Raw genomic sequence first — 18,234 nt, forward strand, 5'->3', positions numbered from 1 at the left:
GGAGTGATCTGATAGGATCCCTATCAAACTGAAAAAGTCAGATCTACAAGACCGTAAACAGATCTTGAATAGAGAGGAAATTAAAATGTTAATATTCATACTTGGAGTTACAAGGATAGATCATGTTCAAAACAAATGAATGAGAAGTGTTAATTGTATTAACTGTAAAAGTATTAATTGTAAAAAAGCTAAGGTAATTCAGGCATAGCTCTGAAGAATGCATAGGAAGCAGGATGTTAAATTTAGGAAGTGGAGGATCAGAGAAGGTTTGGAAGACCCAAAATTATACAGGTGGATGTCATTCAAAAGCATTTAATTATCAGAGGAGATGCTGAATAACTGTTTCAGGATAGACTGTAATGAAGGAGGATTCAAAGTGCTGACCCCATGTAGATGATGGTAAGGCTAAAAGACGACATTATTCCCACTAGGAAATATTATTTTAAAGTGTGTGTGAAAGATACATTTGTCATCTGCTTCACCTCCCCTCCCTGACCAAATCTTTGCCAATTTACAGAGGCATAGTGAGTACTGGTGTCAATCTGATTTGAAAAATGGAGTGTGTCTGTGTCCCAAATAGGGGCTAAAATATTCTTTCTTCCTTTTTTGGAAGGCTTCTGGTTGTAGTGCTAAAAAGCAGAAACCTTACTTACAACCCAAAAACATTCTCTATAACCGGGATAACTATTTTGTGCATTCTGGTAAAATCCTTTGTTTTCTAAGGTAGCCGAAGAAGTGATTTCTAAACTCCCAAACATCAGATTATATGGATCTTCTTTTTAGTCAGATGTCTTATTTGGAGCAAACAGTACAGGTTGCATTTCTAAAACCCGGGACACTCTGGATATTGCTGAACCAGAGAGCCTGGGCTGGTGGTGGGGAGCGCAGTCCCAGCGGCAGCAGGGCTGGCATAGCAGGGAGCGTGGCCCTGCCCAGCTGGAGACAGCAGAGCTGGCTGGGGCTGGCAACACAGTCCTGGACGGGCCGGCATACTGGGGAGCGTAGCCACACCCAAGCCAGAGGCAGCAGGACTAGCGCTTGGGAGCGTAGCCCAGTCTGGAGCCCAGGAATGCAGCCTGTGCTGGCAGTGAGAGCACTGCCAGGGTGAGTGCCCCAGCCAGGGTGAGTGCGCTGGGGACCGTAGCCATGGCCCTGGGCAGGAAGCACAGCCCCAGCAGGGCTGGAGGCAGCAAGCCTGCAGCGGGAAGCCTTGACCTTCCCTGGTCTGGAAAACTGTCATTAGGTGGTGGACTAGGGCGGTCCCACCTGCAGTAGGGATGTAAAATCCCATTTAGTTAACTGGTTAAATGTTATGTTTAACCGGTTAACAGATTAAACTGGGGCAGGTGCAGGGGGTGTTCCAGCCCACTGGGCTGGAGCAGCCTCCCCATCCACCACAGCCAGGCTGGAGCGGCCCCCCACGCTATGGGAAGGGGTTGCTCCAGCCCGATGGGATCTTACACTGGAATAACTCAGAACAAAGTCTGGCTTTGTGGTGAATATATTTGGAACAAATAAAGTGTATTACGTGGCCACTGCTGTCCACTGAAGTGCTTTCATTTGGCTTTATCCAATCAAATAATTTTGGTTGCAAACCAGTACAGCATGTGTCTGTCTCCTCCTTTCCCATTCTATCCCCTGACCTCTCTGCTCCCCCCACCAGTATGGTTCTGATATGTGTGTCTCATATTGTTATGGCCAGTAGATATCCACTAACTCCAGTGGCACTAGTCTTGTCACATCTTTATTACATAACTGGATGCTGCTTGCTACCCTTCCACATTGGGCTGGTATGAGGAAGGTATTATAATGCCATGGGGAGAATTATATTTTATTTCAGATATAAAACTGATCTTCCAGGGGCTGGTCATGCATATCCACTCTGTCTAGGATGTACGTTAAATGCAAAAGGAGGAATAAAAATTGCCATTCTGCTTTGCTCTTACATAGTGCTCTTCTTTGTAGCTCAGATGTGAGTGAGCATCATTGGTCTTCATCTTAACAGAGGTGGATAAAAATATTTGGAAATGCCAAGTCCCATTAACGTCCATTAAGACTTGGGCACTTCTTGGGCACTTCTTAATTTTTTACCCTTAGTGACTTATCCAAGATCACATGATAAGTTTGTTGCAGAGATAGGAATAAAACCCAGGTCTCCCATGTGGTGTCTTAAGTCCTAGCCTCTGTGTCATATTGCCTGTCTAAAATTATTTCATGCCAAGAGTCAAGAATTCTTTGTCATGGTATCAAGGGGCTATAAGCAGAATTAATATGATGAAATTAGAAAGGGGAAAATGCCAGAATCATCCTGATGATGAATCCTATAAAAACTATGGAATTGTCTCCCAGAGGAAATGGTTGGAAACCATATCACTGGGAAGACACTTAAGTTTGACTGGAAAGAATACTAGAAAATACATTTCTGGCTCATTCCTGTGCTGTTGGGGATGGGAGAAGGTTGGAGTTAAAAACCCAATAGGACTTTTTCGCCAGTGTGTGTGTATGCTTTCACATTTCTCAGAAGATGACTGCAGTTAAACCCATTCATAGGTGTGGAGATGTGGCTTTTTCCCTTGGAACTCATTCTGTCACCCATTTGGTTAGTAGGGCATGCTGTGCTATGTAAAATACTTACTGAAACTTATAAATTGTGTGTGTTCTGTGGAAGCTCATTTTTAAATCTCTAGAGTAGAGGTGGACAAGATGTGGCCAGCAGGCCAGATCAGGCCCATCAAACATCCGGATCCAGCCCATGGCTGCTTCACAGGCAGTGTTCCCACTAAGATTTTCCATCCATGAGTGGAGTGAGTTTTGTCTTGTGCACCAATATTGGGGTCATGTGCACTTGTTCGGATGAGTGCCACCATGGCACCCATGTTGTTAAAATGTTGTGGAAGAAAGAATACTAAACCAAGGGATAATTAACAAGGTACATGATTTTAAATGTTAATTTAATATGAAGTCAAATAAAAAGAAAATTAATGCTGCCAAGTTTTCAGTATGTTAGATTAATCTCAAGGCTACCCTAAATCTTCACTGTCCATAGTTCCATAGAGGTCATAGGAGGCCAAGAATAAGCACATTGCAGCACTACTCATACTGTGGCAGCCGTGGCTAGCACCCCTTGCAAGTCCTTTAGAATCACTGAGTTCCAGGAAACTGATGTTTCCACGCACACCAACAGGCCGATGGGGCACTAGCTCCTGGGATCGACGGCAACACATGCGTGCCAGTAAAAGTCGGACAGTGTAGCTGTTGTCGATCGCTCTTTAGCTGAAAAAATACTTCCACCCCTAATGAGTGGAATTCACATTGTCGTCAGGAGAGCACTCCTGCACACCACATACTGATGACACTGGTACCTGCCACCACAAAACTTTTGTTGTGGAAGGTGTGGGGTAACACCTCTCAAGGACATAAACTTGTCGTTCAGTTGCCAGTGCAGACGCAGCCAAGCCTGTTGACAGACAGCTGAGCTGCAACAGCCTAAAATTGCAGAGAACCCTGTGCGACACGCTGACAATAACAGAGTCACATGTACCTGAGCCATCATTGGGCCAATTCATGTTTAGTATTTAGACAGATGTCTTCAGTGTATAGTTAAAGACACCACCAGCTGGGGAGAACTATTTATTCTACAGTCTACAGTTAATTCATTGGGTCTTCCAAAGGAACACGCAGACTCAAAATTACACTAATGTAATACAGGACTTGTTTTACTTTCTATAGCTATAGAGGAAAGTGGAATGTGTCTTTTGGATTGTATTGGGAAGAGTAACCAGAAATGAGCACTATTGTGACACACATAATTTATGTCAAAAGCACAAGAAGCTTATGGTAAACTGGTAAATAATGTTTGTACCAGTACTGGGAGATGAAGAATGCATTTGACAACAGTTTTAGTTGCATTTAGTAGTAAAAATGTCACTGTCAATAGTTTCAAGGAGAGCACCAAGCACGCAGTAATTTCAGATGAATAATGTTTCAAGGAAGAGTTGCACAGCATTCCTCCTACCTGCGCTGTTACTGTTACTATTAGAAGCACAACCAGCAATTTCTAGTTTCTGATTTATAGTCAAACAGCCTTTATCCTCACCCAACACTACATTTAAAGCTAAGAGTAATACAGAGATGTATATGTGAGATGGACCGTGGCTTTGCTTTGTGCAATATTGAAGAATATTTAGATTTTCCATATTCCACTGCTTATGATTACTACAGTAAATCTCAATTTCCTTCTATTTTTAAAGATTCTTTTATTTCAGTACAACTATTGGAGAATGAAGTCTAGTATCAAGTGCATTAAGCATACCATCCACAGCTGTTAAAAACTAAGGATGTTAAATTGCGGTTAATTTAGTAGTTGATGGGATTTCCATTGACTCTTCAACTAGTTGATATGCACTTCTGCATTTCTCCTTTGAAATGTACAAGAGCCCCACATTTCAAAGGAGGAATGTGGAATACCATGTGCAACCTGGAGCCAGCGGGAAGTCCTGCTTACTCTGGGTTGCCCGCGGGCATGCCAGCTTTGAAATGTCCCTGCTGGGGACTCTTGTGCATTTCAAAGTGAAAGCGCACTCATGGAGCCCAGGGCCAGCAGGGGACTCCCCAGCTGATCCCAGGCTCCGTGCGACATTTCAGCGGAACCCAGGATCAGCTGGGGACTCTCCAGCTGACCATGGGTTCCAAACCGCATTTCCGCAGAATCTGGGGTCAGCTGGGGACTTCCCAACTGATTCTGGGTTCCATGGAAATGCCTCATGGAGCCTGGGATCAGCTGGGGAGTCCCCAGCTGACCCCAGGATCCAAGCGGAAGCGGGCTTTGAAATGCCACGTTGGCATTTCAAAGGAGCAGCACCTCACAGCTGAGCCAGGCTTAGTTTTGCGGCATTGCCCTTTGAAGTACCCCTCCTTACCCCCCCCCTTTGCTGCTTCTATTTGATAGAGGCAGTAAGGGAGGGGAATCGATTAGTCGACTGACTATCTGATAAGCATTTGCTTATTGGATAATTGACTAGTCTTTAACATCCTTCGTAAAAACCCTATATTTTAGTCTGCAAAGACCATTAAAAACAGTGTGATTCCATTTCTAATGCATCAGAATATAAATTTACCAACAGAGTAAATTACTACTCCAAAACTAGCGCTGTAGTAAAACAGCTCCCAAAATGTTATTTTGTGTTTTTTTTAAAGAAGTATAAACATTTATTCACATACCTATCATGTTGCTGATTTACAGATGTGAGAGCAGAATCAGTCCCACTCAAGAATGAAGAAACGATGATTTTGCTCTCGCTTTATTTGATGCTGTCTTTTCTGTCCCTCACCCCGACTCCAGTGTTTGAGCCACACAGCTCTGGCACCGGAGCAGCTGCCCGCCTGCCATGCAGCCACTTCCTCAAGCCCTGGGCAGCAACCGTCGGCAGCACCCCGCTCTCCATGGCACCAAACCCCGGCGGCAGACACCAACCCACTCATAGCCCCCAATACAGCCCCAGCCAGAGTAGTGGCCTCCTGGACTCACCTGCCATGTGGCCCCGGCTGTGGGAGCAGCCACACCACTCACCTTCCAGGTCCAGCAGGAAGGTGAGGGCTGGTATGTGAAAGAGGTGGTCAGGCTTAAAATTTTGTGTGCGTGGCCACGCAGGTGCACACCTTAGAAGAAACACTGTTCACTGGGATCCTTACTACAAAGCAGCCCGTGCCACTTCAAACAGCTGGATGATGGGATGGGATGGGAGGAAGGAGACTTCATGCACTGCCTCTGCCCCCTAGCAAAGTCCTTCAGTTCCCATTGGCCAGTGTCATAGAATCATGGGAATCCTAAGGCTGGAAGAGCCCAAAGCAGGACCAACCCTAACTAAATCTTCCCAGCCAGGGCTTTGTCAAACCCAGCCTTAAACACCTCTAGGGATGGAGATTCCACCACCTTCCTAGGGAACCCATCCCAGTGCTTCCCCACTCTCCTAGTGAAATAGTTTTTCCTAATATCCAAGCTAGACCTCCCCCACTGTAACTTAATCCATCACTACTGAGAACAGCCTTTCTCCATCCTCTTTGGAATCTCTCTTCAGGAAGCTGAAGGCTGCTATCAAATCCCCCCTCACTCTTCTCTTCTGTAGACTAAATAAGCCCAAATCCCGCAGCCTCTCCTCGTAGGTCATGTGCTTCTGCCCCCTAATCATTTTGGTTGCCCTCCACTGGACCCTCTCCAATGCGTTGACATCCTTTCTGTACTGGGGGGCCCAGAATTGGACACAGTACTCCAGATGTAGCCTCATCAGTGCCAAATAAAGGGGAACATAGCTTAAGAAACACTGCTTGAGATTATCCACTCCTTTTTTCTGACTGTGCCTAGCAGTGCAGACTGTCTCACCTTCCCCCTGTGGGAAAAAAGGGAATGACTTTTTAGAGATATATAGCTCAACCAGTGTAGTTACAATGGTGCAGATATGGAAGAGTGTGACTAAATGTAAATAAAATTGTTTAAGTTCAGGAAGTTTGGATCTACCCTTCTATTCATTTAGAATTAGGTGACATTTCAGGTGAACAACTGTTGTATTGACAATATTAGACCGGACTAGCAAAATGTTAACTGGCAGCACACTTTATGGTAGAAGCCTTTGTTACAGCAGGTTATATGAGATTGTGCTAAAAACTAGTTGACAGGATAGGCTGAGTGTGAACTCACTGAATGTGTTGGGTTATGAAATAAAACATGAAATTTCCCTTGTCTGTGGAAGGATCTATTTTACAGATTTTTTAAAAAAAGATTCCAGGAAGCAGAGAGAATCTGTGAGTGACCACTAAGGAAATAGTGGGGAATAAAGAAGCAGCTATTCAAACAGCCATCAAGTACGTACAAAACTCAGTAGTATTTAATCTTATTCAGTCTGTGTGTCATTGATCATAGATGTTTTTGGGGAGTCAAGAAGAGGGGGAACCATTCAGATTAACAGTCTAACACAAGGAGATAAGTAACTACTCTTCCACTCACATGATCATGTGAAAAAGTGTTAGTGGTGTTTGGAAGTCCATGGGAGTGAGTTTGTTGGAAGATGTGAGATCTCTTCCTTCCCAAAGGGGCTCCCCAGCTGTCAGCTTTGAAAGGCTGTTATAATGCTGTGCTTCCGTTTTTGTTTCCTGACTCCATTCTTAAATTAAGGAAATCTGCTCACTTTGGTCTAGACCAGAATTCTTTGCATCCAAGAATTCTTTTTATACATGGTCTCTGAAAGTGACTTGCTACCTGAAGTTAGCAGTAAATGAGACTGCTAAGACTACTAGATCTTTTAGTGCATTAACGTAAATGCTGAGAGAGGCTTCTTTTAGAAGAAATGAAGAAAATGTTGTAGCAAATACCTGACTGAAGAGAACTGCCACAGTTGTTAAAATGTATTTATTTAGTCTGTATGTGGGCATCTATCCCAGCAAAAGGGTGCTATAAAGAATCAATCATGTTGTTGGTCACAGTGGAGATTTGTACTACAGTAGAACCTTGGGCCCCACACTGTATAGGTAGGTAGCAGCAAAAGATAGTTCCTAACCCAGAGAACTTACAGGTCTGTGACAGGACACATCAATGAAAGAAATAGAAAACCAGGAGGGCTTGGAGCACTGGGACAACAAAGTAGTAATAAGGTGAGTTCTTGCAGAATAAGCAGTAGTCTCAATTCACCGATTCCTTTGTCATTGGTAGCTGATATCATTCAATTGGCATCACAGCAGAGTTAAGGAGGGATCTGCCTGGCTGAACGGCTTGATATACTGCCTTATAAAGTTTTTCATCTCCCATCTTTGGTTCCAGCCCAGGATGTTTGTAACTGAAGAGAGTGCTTGGTGCTTTACAGATACAGGCAGTCCCCGAGTTACGCGGATCCGACTTATGTCGGATCCGCAGTTACGAACGGGGATTTTCTCGCCCCGGAGGACTGGAGCGGCGGGACGCCTGGTCCCGCCGCCTGCCTCCTCCGGGGCGAGAAAAGCTGCTCCCCGTCTCCCTGGTCTGCTGGGGGAGCCAGCAGACCAGGGAGACGCTGAGCAAAGCCGCGGAGGACCCAGGGCCGGACCCGCGGCCGCTTCCAGCTGATCTGGAAGCGCCGCGGTCCGGCCCGGGTCCTCCGCTGCTTTGCTCCGCGTCTCCCTGGTCTGCTGGGGGGGGGGGGGAGGGGGGGACGCAGCTAGTGCCTCCTCCCCCCCCCCCCCCCCCAGCAGACCAGGGAGACGTGGAACAAAGCCCGGGGCCTGTGGTAGAGCAGGTGGGGCGCTGCCGGTTGGTCCCGCAGCACCGCTCCTTGGCGCTACTGGAACAACCTGGCAGCACCCCAGCTGCTCTGCCCCAGGAGTCCTGATTCAGCCGCTGCTGATCAGTTTCAGCAGTGGCTGAATCAGGACGCCTGGGGCAGAGCAGCTGGGGTGCTGCTGGGTTGGTCCAGTAGCGCCGAGAAGCGGCCGCGCTACTGGACCAACCCAGCAGCACCCGAGCTGCTCTGCCCCAGGCGTCCCCAAGTCAGCCACTGCTGAAACTGACCAGCGCTGACTACAGGAAGCCCGAGGCAGAGTTGCTCTGCCCCGGGCTTCCTGGAATCAGCTGCTGATCAGTTTTAGCAGCAGCTGACTTGGGGATGCCTGGGGTTCTTAAGTTGAATCTGTATGTAAGTCAGAACTGGTGTCCAGATTCAGCCGCTGTTGAAACTGATCAGTTTCAGCAGAGGCTGAATCTGGATGCCAGTTCCGACTTATATACAGATTCAACTTAAGAACAAACCTACAGTCCCTATCTTGTACGTAACCCGGGGACTGCCTGTACAACGAGATGTAGTCCGTGCTCCAAATTATCTCATTTGAAAAGGTACTTTGGGCTATTGAAGGGATTTTGTTATAAAGTTGGAGTGGTATTTCCAAGAGGTGGAAACCAAAGTAAAAAGTTGATTGGTCCAAGGGTAGGGAGCAGCAAGCAGGAGAGGTTGAAGGCCACAGCCAGCAGGCGAGAACATGAACAGGTCTATGCTACAGTGAAAATCACAACATAATATTGTCTTGCAGAGAGTTTTTAGACATTCAGAATTCCAGACAGGATATGTCTATCTCTGTGTCAGATATGGACTGTTGAAGCCTGTCAGCTTTATCTTGTATTATTTTCCATTGTTCCTTAATAAGTTAGACCCAGTGTTCTGAATAGGGGTTTCATTTGTGTTCTGTGTGACTCCCACTGTGAAGTTCTGATAGTTAATGAGTCAAGAAGATACCAAGGGAGTGGGGCGGTATCCATCTTGTTATATATATGTAAGTGGAACCTCTCTAGTCCAGTGCCCTCAGGATCTGACCAGTGTTGAACCAGAGAATTTTCTGGACCACGGGAGGTCAATATTGTCTAGCAGGATTACCAATACTTCCATTACTTACTGGGCTGTTAGAGGACATTTAGGGGCAGATTTGTGCTAAATAACAGCACAGAACACTGAGGCTATGTCTAGACAGCATCCCTCTGCCGACAGAGGGATGCAAATCAAGCACTTTGGAAGTGCAAATGAGCCTAGGATTTAAATATCCCAGGCTTCATTTGCATACTCGCGTTCTGAGTTCATTAGCTCACAGACATTTACCTCCCCCCCTTCCCCCTCTCCATCCCCCTTCTGTTCTGAAATTTGATTTGTCCTTTTCATATGTGTTCATTTTTTTAATTGTATTCTTTGGTATATATGGTTGTGACAATTTTCTTCCACTATTTGATCTGAGGAAGTGGGTCTGGCCCACAAAAGCTCATCACCTATTAAACCATCTTGTTAGTCTTTAAAGTGCTACACAGTCCTGTTTTTTGTTTCCTATAATTATATGGTGAGGGAGACTTTTTGAATGTTTCTATTCTAATACTCTCCCAGTTTAAAAGAAAATAATTGAAAATGCCCAGCCAGCAATTTACAGATTGTTCAGTAATCCTTTTCTAACCAGTCCCCAGGCTAGTGGAAAGTTATAGAAGGTTTGAGGCTTACCCCACAGAAAAACTTCTCACAGATGGTGCTTACAAACATGTAGTATTAAAAAACTCTAGTTTTTAGACTTTAGCATTGTAAGTTACTGTTAGTTGCTTTTAAGCTTTTAGTGTTTTGACACTGTCTGATGGTCTGAAATGAAACATGTAACTTGGTATCTGTACATAAAGAATCAGCTTTGACATCACTGTGGACTGGGGGTGAGAAGAGGATTTGGGGCACTGTGCCATCACTCCAGCATCCTGATTTATGGGCAAGCACAAGCAAATCCCCTGCTAGGCCTCAGTCACATTCTAATTGAAGGTGAGACTATCTTGGATTTCCTGCCTTCCTGTTGAACAGGAGGCATTTTCCTTCCTATCTGAGGTTATCCCTCAGCATAAGTAATACTGCTTGCACTGTATGGGGGGAGGAGCAACTCTTTCATCACAGAACCACTTCTTACTTCTGTTGTGTATCAGTCACCTCCAGCTGTTTGCCATCTGTTTATTCCAGGTGTTTACCAGTCTGATGATGTAACTCACTTTGGAGTAACTCCAATCAGAGCAGCACCCTGAATTTGATAAGGGAGCTTAATGGGCTTGACAAGATCAAAGTGTTTTCATGGTAAAATTATAGTTTAATTTTCTGAAAGTGAATTTTCTGTTTCTTCCTTTATTGTCCCTATTAAAGCAGGCCAAAACATTAAACTATGTATCAGCATTGCACAAAAAGGAAGGAAAAACAGAGCTTCACATATGCTTTTTCAAAATCATTTTTTTTTTACCTTTCAGCATTTTATGTTTTTCCTTTTGTGAAGCAATATTATTTGACTTCTTGATCTGCTACATGGATTTACTTCCCAACTGAAAGTATTTGTCTAAGAAAACAGGCTTAATTATGTGTATAGATACCTTTGAACTTACCCAGTCCAAATGATTACTATAAACTCTGTTAATACTATAGACTCTAAGCATATATGTATCTATCTTGCTGACATGCACCAACATGTTGAAGTTACTGAATTTGTCAGTTGGTGAATAATAACATTTTTACCTCCACGTACTTAAAGCAAGCAGGCCATACTGGAAGCCTTGATTTTAGCCATTTTGTGATGTCTTAACACTTACTGCACATGCACTCCACTAGTGTGTCTGATCCTCCCTTTCACCAGTTTTGGTTCACTTTGTAAATAGCTCCTAGGGTGCTTCAAAATCATGTTTCCAAAAGTTTGGGGTTATTCCCAAATTACTATGCCCAACTTGCACCTGAGAAACTCCAGCTGGCTGTAATAGCAATGGTTATAACTGAGGAAGGAAGGAGACCCGAACAAAAGATTTCTGGGAGCTCCATCCAGCATAAAAGGGAGGCAGGGAGGATGAGAGAACTGGTATTTTCTTGGAAATGTTGAACAGTTTTCTTCAGATCCAAGGGCATTCCATTCCCCATCCTTGTCTTGGGCATCTCCCAGTTGGAGCTTGACTCTGAGGCTCAATCTACCCTTGAAAGGGTTTCCCAGAATAGTTTATACAAGCTCCTCAACCAAAATAAGCAATACTGTCAAAGGACTTTCTCACTGTATCACTGCATCTGTACTACGGCTTTTTGCTTGTGTAAACATGTCATGGAGAATCACATTCCTCTTTGACATTATTGTACTGGCAAAAGTGTGTAGTAGACTCCTTGCTGGAGACACCCCCTCTAAATTGCTGTCATGTGAACTAATTTGTGGAAGGAGGGTGGGATTTGGGTGTATGCTGAACTAATCCACTCTGATAGGTGGTTTGCCACTTCAGGTTCAAGGTTCTCTGCTGTGATTGGATGGGCTTGAAGTTTTGGGTTGCTCCTGCAGTATAAAGTGCCACTTTGTACAGGGAGCCTTAAAAACAGTTTTAACAGTGAAGACCAGCTAGGAAGAAGTATTTGTGATGATAACTTATGTATACTTGTGTCCCATAATCATCGTCCTGTGTGTGATATTTGGGATTGTTGATGTTTTATTTTTGAGGAAAAATTAGCAGATTTACTTTTGTTTAAAAATAAATAAGTCTGGCCTCTTGTAGCTGTTTGAGCCAATTGACTCGCAAAGCAGCAGACAGGCAATGTGATCAGAAAGTTATTGAGGGAGGAAAGATGCCTTCTCTCTTCACCATGGCTTGGGAGAGGCAGGGAAATTGCATGTTACTGTAAAGAATGTGGGGACCCTATGGCATAAAGCTTTGGAATGAGAGTGCTTCATATGCTCCATAAGATTTGTATTAAGGTAGTGACCATTTTTGCCCTCTGCCCATTTATGCATAAGGACCACAGATGTTTAAGAAATGAAATAAACAAGAAACTCATGGGTGAAAAAAACAGATGGCTTTTTATCAGCAAGAATGAACCTATTTTTTCTTTTTCCCCTCCCTTTTCCCTCCCTTTTATTCTAGAAGCCCTTCAGAGGCCAGTAGTATCAGATTTTGAACCCCAGGGTCTGAGTGAAGCGGCCCGTTGGAACTCCAAGGAAAATCTCCTGTCTGGTCCTGGTGAAAATGACCCCAATCTTTTTGTTGCACTGTATGATTTTGTGGCGAGTGGAGACAACACTCTCAGCATAACTAAAGGTAAGATATCTCCAGAGGGTGCTTTAGAGCATCTGTGAGAAGGAATAAGAAAATCAAGTCAGTCAGGAATATCTGAGTTTATAATCCCTATGAAACACATCAGTGTAATCATTGTAGTGGAAATTGTCCTAAAACAAATGAAAACCTTTCACAAAGAGCCTTTGAAACAAGATAGTCTGCTTAAAGTATGTATTGAGGGAGGAAAATTGTATACAAAAATTAAACCCTTCAAAGGAAGCAAGGATTTAAAGATGGATTAAACCTTAATGGTTTTTTAGTTCTTTTTAGAGTATGGTCTGTAGCTTTATAACTGTTTCATTAAAATGAGCTCTTCTCTGAAAAGTGACAATATAAAAATATCTGCTTCTTACTCAGAGGTTTTGCTCTGTGTGTACTTGAAACCATATCTCCTTGCCTTGCTAATCTCCTATTTCTCCCATCTGTTAGCCCTGCAGAGCCAATGTAGCTCAGGCAGAGTTTGCTGGGTTCTGTTCTGGTTCATGCATTAACTTTAGGCCTTTGAGTCTAGCAAGGCATGTAAGCGCATGTGTAACTTTAAACATGCAAGTAGTCCCAATGACTTTGATGCATATGCTTGAGCATGTACATGCCTAAGTCTCTTGTGGATCAGTACTTCTGTTCTGATTGCAGAATCTTGGACGATGATGTGAGAGCCAGAAGGAATACAGCTTTACACTCGGATCCCAGATTTGCCATGTCTAATTATGTTTTGTTTTTATGTGAAGGTGAAAAGCTCCGTGTCTTGGGCTACAATCATAACGGGGAATGGTGTGAGGCCCAAACGAAGAATGGGCAGGGCTGGGTGCCAAGTAACTACATCACCCCAGTGAATAGTTTGGAGAAACATTCCTGGTACCATGGACCAGTGTCACGCAATGCCGCTGAGTACCTCCTGAGCAGCGGAATCAATGGCAGCTTTCTGGTGCGCGAGAGCGAGAGCAGCCCAGGACAAAGGTCTATATCACTAAGATATGAGGGAAGGGTGTACCACTACAGGATAAACACTGCTTCTGATGGAAAGGTACGAGTTAAGCCTCACAAACTGAAACAAAAAACCCATTATGGTCCACTTCAGCTGCCAGCTGTAGAAAGGGCCCAGTACAGCCTCCACAGAATCAACTGAAGGGTTTGCCATTGACTTTAGCAGGAGTAAAATCAGGTCCTACATACTGACCTACAACATCTAAACAAGGAGCACATCAGATGATGATATAACCATTTGGCAGCAGAGCTTTGAGAAAACCTTCTCCCTTTAACAAACTCCTAAAAAATATGAGTATATCTCAGTCGTGAAAACCATGGGCCATGTAACTCCATTAATGTTTTGAGTGGAGTTGTATCAGAGATGAATTTTGTTCCATTGATTCTAATACTGCAAGTTGGGCTTAAAAGACACTGTCAAGTTTAAAGATAATGTATTTTAAAAATAGTCTCATCTGTGTAACCACTTCAGGTTATTGGAACCAAAATAATTGTAAAACTATCATGTTCTATCATTACAGAGTTAAGGTGGGTGAGGTAATCTTTTATTGGTTCAACTTCTGTTGGTGAGAGACACAAGCTTTAGATCCACACAGAGCTCTTCTTTGGGTCTGGAAATCCCTGTTAAATGACACTTTTAAACAAACTTGGAATCCCAGACCTAGAGAAGAGCTCTTTGTCAATTCAAAAGTTTGCGTCTCACCAATAAAAGTTGTTCCAGTACCCCACTGCGCCTTTCTAATATTCCAGGTCCAATACAGCCACAGAGTTCTTATTTCATATACTCATTTTTTGCTTTTAGTCTTCTGCATTTCATCTTACATAATGAAAGGAAGGTTAAGCACTGTAATTTCACTTTTGTTTATGGCCAGGTTCTTGTCTCTTTCACTTTCAGGTTCTTGTGCATTTGCAAGTGCTGCTGTAATCAGCTTGTTTTGGAAAATATTGTTTTGAATTAATCTAAATGTGAGGTCAAATTGCATCATGCAGTATTTCTTTAAATCCATTCTAAATTGGATGTTGCAGTATAACTTGGGGGGGTCTAGCTGTTGCTGTTCTCCGAGGCCCTTGCTGTCAGCATCTAGTTCTAGTAGCTGAAAGATCCTTTGCCATTTAAAAATAAATTCATTTAAAAAAAAATCAGCAGCAAGAGATTCTGTGGTCCTGGTCGAGGCCAACTTTCCTTTGCCCAGTAAGGGCCTGCGCCTTTTGATATCAATGACAAAACTTTATTTGATTTTCACTGATGCAGGATCAGGTCAGCAAAACAAACTAGTTTCTGCAGTGAGTGTGTAATGGCTTCTCTATTTGTCTAACTCATCACAGTGCAAAACAAAATATGAAAGAAGCTTTTAGAAAAGCAAATGTTCTTTAAAGAAAATGCTGTTTGTCTGCTTTAATGAAAGCTTTGTAATTAGGGTAATGTGATAAGGTTTGCAAGGTAATGTGTGGGTACTGCGTTTTTTTCCTTTTTCCTCTCCTCTTCTCTCATCATTCAGCATGCAGCCAGGCTCCACATGATTGAAATTAGCAAAGTGAAATGGTCTATGCTATATACTTAGAGCATATATAGGTAACACTTAGTTTGTGGCAAGCTGGGGTTTCACACTAGTCTGTATGTACCTCACACTAGCCTACTGCTACTATGTGTTCATGGGGACCCTTGCTGCCACGCTCTAAGTAGCACTCTTTGATGTACCATGCTTTAACGCAAATCTCTCAGCCCTGATAATGTATCCATACTGTACTTCAGACCATCTATCTGCAGCTTGAACTGTGTCCACACTAGGGATAGAATCATATAACACTAGAACTGGAACTTGAGAAATCGTCAAGTCCATTCCCCTGCCCTCGTGTCAGGATCAAGCACCGTTTGATCATCCCTGATAGATGTCTATCAAAACTGCTTTTAAATATCTCCAGTTATGGAGTCACAGCTTCCCAAAGCAATTTATTCCATTGTTTAACCACCCTGACAGCTAGGATGTTTTTCCTGCTGTCTAACCTAAGCCTCCCTTGCTTCTTATCCTATCATCAGAGGCCAAGGAGAACAATTTTTTTCCCTCCTCCTTGTAACACCCTTTATGATGCTTGAAAACTGCTGTCATATCCCCTTTCAGTCTTCTCTCTTCAACACTAAACATGCCCAATTCTTTCAGTCTTCCCTCATAGCTCATGTTCTCTAGACCTTTAATCATTTTTTTTGTTGTTTTTTGGACCTTCACCAATATCTCCACATCTTTCTTGAAATATGGTGCCCAGAACTGGAAACTGTACTCCAACTGAGGCCTAATCAGTGCAGAGTAGAGTGAAAGAATCGCTTCTCGAGTCTTACTCACAAAATAGTGATAGTGTAAACACGTACACGGTTAACCAATGATCTGGGCTCACAAGTAAACCTTCACAGTTATAGGCAGTCCCCTCTTTTCCCCCCCTCCCCCCATTCCTCTGTGCACACTGATACAGAGGCAGCAGCCAGGGGGTGGCGCCCTCTTGCGTGTAAACCCGTGGTCACCAACCCATCAATCGCGATTGACTGGTCAATAGGGAAGGTTCGACCAGAGGATTGCGAGGTGTTCGGTGCCCCACCCCCATTTCCCCCCACCCTCAAGAAGCCCCACTAATGCTACCCCAGTGACAATGGAGGTGGCGCCAGCTTCCTGTGGGGTGGATGGAAGTCCTGCAGCTGCGCGCTACTTCCAGGCTTTCAGGAAGTGTGCTGGCTGTTCCCCCTCCCTCAAACAGCCGGCATGTCACAAGAACCCAGGTCTGTGGCATGCTAGGGACATCCTGCACGGGGGGAGGGGAGGTGGTAGGAGTCCGCAGAGAAGGCAAACGCTGCAACTTCCTTCCCCTGCGGAGGAGAGAGGGGATAGGAGCCCCAGGAGGAGGCACGTACCAGGGGCTGCCTTCTCCTGCACATGGGGGGAGGAAGGGAAATAAGAGTCCCAAGAGGAGGCACTGGGCCCCGCTCCCACCAACATCCTGTCCCCCTGCTGCAGCACCTTGTTCCCTGCCCCAGCACCCACCGGCACCCTGCCACGTGCCCCAGTACCCTGTCCCCTGCTTCAACACCCACAGGCATCCTGTCCCCAGCCCCCACCAACACCCTGTCTCCTGCCGCAGCACCCTGTCATCTGCCTTAGCACCCACCAGCACCCTGCCACCTGCCCCAGTGTCCACTAGCACCCTTCCCCGGTACCTTGTCCCCTGCCCCTACCAGCACAGTTGGGGCCACATTAGTGAGGCTTGGGAGGTTTTGGATTTTTTTGCATCTTACTTTTGTGGCCCCAACTGACTTTTCTGTGGGTTAGTGGCCCCTGGCTCATAACAGGATCCCTGCCCCTCTCATAAATAAAGACAATGCTGAAACTTTTTGTGTTTGACATAATATTTTATTTAAAAATAAAACCTGGCGAACAAACCCCCAATTGGGGCCAAGCCCTCATCTGACTGCAGCATCATTACGCTCCTATACTGCCCCTCCAAGCCCAAATCTGAGCCTGTCATCCACTGGAACCCCCTGTCCTGAGCCTCTCACATCCCCAAACTCCTGCACCCCCACATCCCCAGTCTTCTGCCACAACACTTTTGCACCATCCACACACCGCAAATCTGTGTCCTGAGCCCATTATACTCCCACTCTCCCTGCCCTGAGCCCCTCACACACCCCAACCCAAACTTCTGCACCCTCACAGCCACAAGCCTGTGGCTTGCTCATCACCCCAGCACTGCACCTGACCCCAACATTCCCCGCCTTGAGCCCCCTCCCTGAGCCAGCATCCCCTTCTCCACATCCCCCTGCATCCAAATTCCCTCCCAGAGCTTGCACCTCTCACCCCTTTCCACACACAAATCCCTTATTCCCACACCTCCTATCTCAACCCAGTGAGGGTATGCTAGACTACGAGTTTTTCTGGGATACCAGAGGTATCCCGGAAAAACTCTTCCATATCCAGGGACACATTTGTTCTTTTGCTTATTTTAGTGGAAGAGCAAACATGCTCTTTTAGCAACCCCTGTATTCCTCACTCCACGAGGAATAAGGGGGCTTCCGAAAGAAGGGGGTTTTCTGACATTTGACCCAGTGTAGACAGGGCCTACAGAGGAATAAAAAAAAAAGTGGCAGTGTAGCCGTTCCCTGAGAGTATATAAGGGCTGGGGATAGCAAGTGATGGAGAGGAGGAGCACAGAGAGGGCAGGGCTTCAAGGAAGGAGTGGGGTCTTGGGGAAGGGATGGGGTAGATATTGGCTTGTTCTGACATTTAAAATATGATCTTGGGCGTAAAAAGTGTGGAGACCACTGGGGTAAACGCATTTTAACTTCCCTGCAAAATGATGGATCCAGATCACAGAAGGACTCGGGTCTTTCTTTCCCCGACCCCCTGCTTCTTTCAATAGTGTTCTAGAATCCGGGTCCTTACTGCTTGCTTACCAAAGTCAGACCATTTGAGTTTTGACAGAAATGGAGCTTGGACTCCAAACTGAATCTGAGCCAGTAGTTAGCGTGCAGTAAAGACTTATCCTAAGTAGGGATGTTAAAATGCATTTATTTGTGTATACGTTGAAATTTTCAGCAATTACACGTTTACACACAGGCGGGAGACAGGAGCCAGTGCTCACAGGGAGCCAGCTGTTAAACCAGTTCCCCATGA

At 44.8% G+C, this 18,234-nt stretch overlaps 1 protein-coding gene across 7 annotated transcripts in view; it reads left to right on the forward strand.

Annotated features, from left to right (window-relative positions):
• The window catches only part of ABL1 (ABL proto-oncogene 1, non-receptor tyrosine kinase), a 164,935-nt gene that overhangs the window by 122,710 nt on the left and 23,991 nt on the right, over window positions 1-18,234 (forward strand). For 4 of the 7 annotated variants that reach the window (XM_006128365.4, XM_006128369.4, XM_006128366.4 and 1 more), the window contains 2 exons: window positions 12,404-12,577; window positions 13,324-13,619. In XM_006128365.4, coding sequence (XP_006128427.2) covers window positions 12,404-12,577; window positions 13,324-13,619 — 470 coding nt within the window. Of the gene's footprint in view, window positions 1-10,165; window positions 10,299-10,490; window positions 10,602-12,403; window positions 12,578-13,323; window positions 13,620-18,234 lie in introns of all 7 variants that reach the window. The other 3 variants (XM_075905754.1, XM_006128368.4, XM_006128367.4) reach the window with 2 other exon arrangements.

Source organism: Pelodiscus sinensis, chromosome 22, assembly GCF_049634645.1.
Source record: "Pelodiscus sinensis isolate JC-2024 chromosome 22, ASM4963464v1, whole genome shotgun sequence".
In the NCBI taxonomy this organism is placed as follows: Eukaryota; Metazoa; Chordata; order Testudines; family Trionychidae; genus Pelodiscus; species Pelodiscus sinensis.